The following is a 5,516-nucleotide window of genomic DNA, read 5'->3' on the forward strand; positions in this document are numbered from 1 at the left end:
GAGTCAAAATTGGTGGTTTGCCTCAGCTCTCCCTGCTAAGATAATTTGGGGTGATATTGCAACTAAACGTTATGTTTAAACCATGCCAGTCACACTGCGCATTTTAAAGACCACATTGCAGAGTGCATTACCTTTCTAACGTATCTGAGTGTGTGAGTAAATTTCAAAGCAGAATGGCTGCCATGAATAGAAAACTACCTCACTCTTAATTTCATATTGCTATTCAAGGTAGAAAGAAGCACCATTTGTCCTTCCTTATTTCTACTTTGATATGATTTTTACTGAGTTGTTCAAATGCTTTGGTTTGTTTCAAAAGTTGTTTGTTTTCCATAGAGGCTATCTAAATTTGCAGCCCCACCAACAGTGCATAAGCATTCCTTTCTCTCTGTATCCACACCAACATCTATTGTTTTTGGCCATTCTGACTGGGGTAAGGTGATATGTCATTGTGGTTTTGATTTGCATTTCCCTGAGGATTAGTGACATTGAGCATTTTTCATACGTTTATTGGCCATTTATGTCTAGGTTCTTTTGAGAAGCTTCTGTTCTGTCTTGGTCTTTGTACTTATGCGTAAACATACTAACACAGTCTCTCAATTCCTAAAATGTGTAACTTAGGACTATGTTTCTAATTCTCTTCTTTAAAATTAAATATGTTCCATCTTTATCCACAAAAATGTCTGGATTTTCTCATATTGTTTGAAGATTTTCTTAGCAAAATTACCAGACCAAGACCAAATTTTACTCCTGATGTGAATTAGTATAAGCAGCTTATTAGTCTTTTTTGTTATAACACCCCCTTTTCCAACTCCAATTACCCAAAGCAAAAATACTAGAATTATCAAGCACTGAATACAGGGATACCACTGAGATATTAAGGGTTTGGATCAAGCAAGTCACACAAATAATTTAATTTTATAGGCATATAAAATTATGTTTACACTATATGGTAGTCTATTACGTGTGTAATACTATTATGTCTAAAAATATCTACATACCTTAAAAAATACTTTATTACTAAAAATTGGGGTCTAAATTTAAGTCATTTTAAATAATTTAAGTAATATTCTAAATTTAAGTATTATTCTAAATATTGTATTGCCATTTCAACAATGTTCACAGAATGTTCACCAGGAGTAGATTCCATCCTAAAAAGTCACTTTCTTTGCTCATCCATTAGAAGCAACTCATCATCTGTTCAAGTTTTATCATGAGATTTCAGCAATTCAGTCATGCTTTTAGGCTCCAATTCTAAGTCTAGTTCTCTTGCTATTTAAACCACATCTGCAGTTACTTCCTCTACTGAATTCCTGCACCTTCCAAGTCATCTGTGAGGATTGGAATCAATTTTTTCCAAACTCCTATTTTTGTTCTTATTTTAACTTGCTCTTACAAATCATGAATATTCTTAATGGCATCTAGAATGGTGAATCCTTTCTGGTGGTTTTCAGTGTATGTTGCCCAGGTCCATCAGAGAAATTACTATCTATGGCAGCTATAGCCTTATGAAATATATTTCTTAAATAATAAGACTTGAAAATCACAATTGCTCCTTGACTCATGGGCTGCAGAATGGATGTTGTATTAATAGGCATGAAAACAACATTCTTGTATATTTCCATCGAAGCTCTTGGGTGACCAGTTGCATTGTCAATGAGCAGTAATATTTTGAAAGGAATCTTTTTCTGAACAGTAGTTCTCAACAGTGGGCTTAAAATATTCATAAATCCATGCTGTAAATGGATGTACTGTCATTCAGGCTTTGTTGTTCCATTTATAGGGCACAGGCAGAGTAGTTTAGCAACATTATTAAGGACCCTCGGATTTTTGGAATGTCAAATAGGCATTGGTTTAATTTAAATTCACCAGCTATATTAGCACCTAACCAGAGAGTCAGCCTATGCTTTGAAGCTTTGAAGCCAGGCATTGACTTCTCTCTGGTTATGGAAGTCCTAGATGGCATCTTATTCCAATATACAGCTATTTTCTCTACATTGAAAACCTGTTGTTTAGTTAGTTGCCTTCATAAATTATCTTAAATCATCTGGAAAATTTGGTGCATTTTCTCCATCAGCACTTGATACATCACGTTGTACTTTCATGTTATGAATATGACTTCTTTCTTTAAAACTCATGAACAAATATCTGTTATCTTCAAACTTTTATTCTGTAGCTTCCTTTCCTCTCTCAGCCTTTATAGAATTGTAGAGAGTTAGGGTCTTGCTCTGAATTAGGCTTTGGCTTAAGGGAATGCTGTGAATGCTTTGATTTTCTATCCAGATTATTTAAACTTTCTTTATATCAGCAATAAGGCTGGTTCTCTTTTAGTTTTCTTCAAAACTAGCCTTTGTGCTTGCAACTTGGCTAACTGGCACAAGAGGCCTAGCTTTTGGTCTATATTGGCTTTAGAAATGCCTTCCTCTCCGAGAGTAATCATTTTTAAATTTTGATTTAAAGTGAGACCCTTGTGACTCTTTCTTTCACTGAACACTAAAAGGGTATTACAAGGTTATTAACTGGCCAAATTTCAGTATTGTTGTGTCTCAGGGAATAGAGAGGCCACAGGAGAGGGACCGAGATGGAGGAATATTTGGTTGGTGGAGTAGTCAGAGTACATATGTTTATTGATTAAGTTTACTGTCTAACGTGGGCAGAGTTTGTGGTACCCCAAAGCAATTACAATACTAACATCAAAGATCTTTGATCACAGACCACCATGACAGATATAATAAAATGAAAAAGTTTGAAATATTGCAGGAATTACTAAAATGTAACACAGACACCAACTGAGAGCATGCTGTTGGAAAAAGGCACCAGCAGGCTTGCTTGACATAGGTTGGCCACAAATCTTTGATTTATAAAAAAAAGTATATCTGCAAAGCCCAGTAATGTAAAGCACAATACAATCAGATAGGCCTGTACATATTTAGGGTTTAGCATTTGTTGATATTGTTATCCTTTTATTTGACCGTTTAAAAATATCTGTTCTGTGTTACTTATTGTGCCAAATCCAAATCTATTAACCTAATCATAATGGAGGCTTCCCAGACGATCATAGTCCATGTGGTCCTACCTGGCTAAATGGCCAGAGGTTTCTTAATATTATGTTTTGTTTGGTTTCTTTGTTTCTAATAACTCTTAGCACTTAGACTTTTGGCGTACCTTATCTCTGCTAAACTAGAAACTGAGTTCACAACAGGTACACATTGGGAAGATAGCATAAGTAAGAAATAAAACTTTGTTGGTTTGGGTTGGTAATATTTGATCATTATTTTTTATCACAGCATATCTAGCTTCCTCTGAATTATATATATATATACACACACATATATATATATACCCCACTCAATCATTTAAACTGTGTAATAAATGTAAAACCAGGAAATGTTTGCTTGTTACATACTAACCCTTCTTTTCCTTTTGGTGCTCTATATATTGTTCTTCATAATTGTGCATCATTCACTTAATTAATTCTTCAGTGAATTTTTATTATATGCCTACTCAGCCTAGTAATATACTACTCATCAACAAAGTCATATTCACTGAAAATTGTTTGATCGATATTTAAAACATGCTCATGGTTGTGGGAAATAATTAACTAAATTCCAGATAAATTTAAGATTGTATTTGCTCAAAATTTATGTTAAAAGATTTTTATCTTTCTGTACCTGTTTTATATTACTTTTGAGAACGCGTTGGATCATATTAAATAATAAACAAGAAGTTTAACATTTTTCCTTCCAAATACTGGACAGGAAGACTCCATAAACTTTTACAGGAAATGAAGAAACAAAATTTCTTTTAAGCCACTCAAAAGTTTTTGTTACATGTTTTTAAAAATCTAAATATTAATGAGTTGTTCTACTTTAGTAACAGTTTAATAACAAGTCAATACAATGGAAGTGGCAAATAATGAAGAATCATCAATTGTTTTCCAACTAAGTTTAATCATGCTGTTATTAATATTATGCTAACTCTGGAGTAAATGAGTATTAACATGAAAGACATGTTTGGCTAAATCTGAAAATGTTTCTTAAAATAAAGATATTTGTTAGAGATTATAAAGAAGAGTAGGAATGACAACACTACATAAATATTTTTAAATTATGCCCTGAGTTTTGCCCTGCTGCAATAAATTGTAATAGAAGTACCCCCATAATATTCTAAAATAAAAAAATAAAATAAAATAAATACATGAAAAACAGAAAGTGTAGATGAAAGATATTTTTAATTCCAAAAGATTTCATGGAAAGTTTGAAAAGTTGAATGAATCTCTAAGTATAAATATATTTCTAAATATGTTACCAATGATATTCTCTTACACCTGTCTTGGAAATAAAATGCTGCTAAAATATATTCAACTTAATAATTTTGGTTGTTGTGCACTTTGATATGATCAGCCGGCGAGGAGTGGCCCTTTTTTCCTCCCTGGCTGCGTGAGGGTTGGCCGCCATCATGAACGACACAGTGACTATCCAGACCAGGAAATTCATGACCAACCAAATACTTCAGAGGAAACAAATTGTCATCGATGTCCTTCACCCTGGAAAGGCAACAGTAACAAAGACAGAAATTAGGAAAAAACTGGCAAGATATACAAGACCACACCAGATGTCATCTGTATTTGGATTCAGAACTCACTCTGGTGGTGGCAAGACACCTGGCTTTGGCATGATTTATGATTTCTTGGATCATGCAAAGAAAAATGGACCCAACCATAGGCTTGCAAGGCATGGCCTGTACGAGAAGAAAAAGACATCAAGAAAGCAGCGAAAGGAACGCAAGAACAGAATGAAGAAAGTCAGAGGGACTGCAAAGGCCAATGTTGGTGGTGACAAAAGGCCAAAGGAGTAAAGAATCTGCAATGACGTTATCTGCAGCCATTGTGTGGGTTTCTCACCAGAAGATCAATAAACTTAAAAACTTTAAAAAAATAATTTTGGTTAATATTGTTTAGTGTTAATGAGGTTAGATGTAAGACATACTTGATATGCTTCAGTCTTGATCTAATTTATTAATGAGTTTCTATGATAATAAATGCATTTATTTCATTGTTTCCACTGTATTCTATGTGAGAGGTGCCATTCTACCTATAATAACCAACTATATAGAATAGAGGCAGGTGTAAACACAAATGATTTGGTATTAAGGGATAAGATATGCTAAAAGTTATAAAACCTGAATAATATATTTTTTTAATATTTCTTTTTGACAAGCTAAATATAAATTTGTATTAATTGGTGCCCTGAATAAAGAGCTAGATTGCAGTGACAGTAGCACCATGAAACTGTCAGCATTTCTCTCATTAACTCTGTTTTTTAAATGACACATTATACTTTTATTTGAAAAATAATATTTAAATTGCTTTGGATAAATATAAGCTGACCTAAAAACATCCTTGGTGATTTTATTTTATCAAATGAGACAGGGACACAATATTCTCTCTCAGGAAGGAGTTTGAAGGATAATTTTCAATATCTCAAATATCAGAGCATCACCTAAATGTATCAGTAACA

General features: G+C 33.4%; 1 protein-coding gene across 1 annotated transcript; it reads left to right on the forward strand.

Moving 5' to 3' along the window:
* Positions 1-4,455: 4,455 nt before the first annotated feature.
* Positions 4,456-4,871, forward strand: LOC123636435 (40S ribosomal protein S24-like). Its single transcript, XM_045548872.1, has one exon. The coding sequence runs from the start codon at positions 4,456-4,458 to the stop codon at positions 4,852-4,854; it is 399 nt and encodes a 132-aa protein (XP_045404828.1). The 3' UTR covers positions 4,855-4,871.
* Positions 4,872-5,516: the final 645 nt, after the last annotated feature.

The sequence above is a fragment of the Lemur catta genome, chromosome 4, assembly GCF_020740605.2.
Source record: "Lemur catta isolate mLemCat1 chromosome 4, mLemCat1.pri, whole genome shotgun sequence".
NCBI lineage: Eukaryota > Metazoa > Chordata > Mammalia > Primates > Lemuridae > Lemur > Lemur catta.

Coding starts and splice junctions, on each gene's coding strand:
- LOC123636435 (XM_045548872.1), top strand. CDS start 4,456: ATGAACGACACAGTGACTATCCAGACCAGGAAATTCATGACCAACCAA.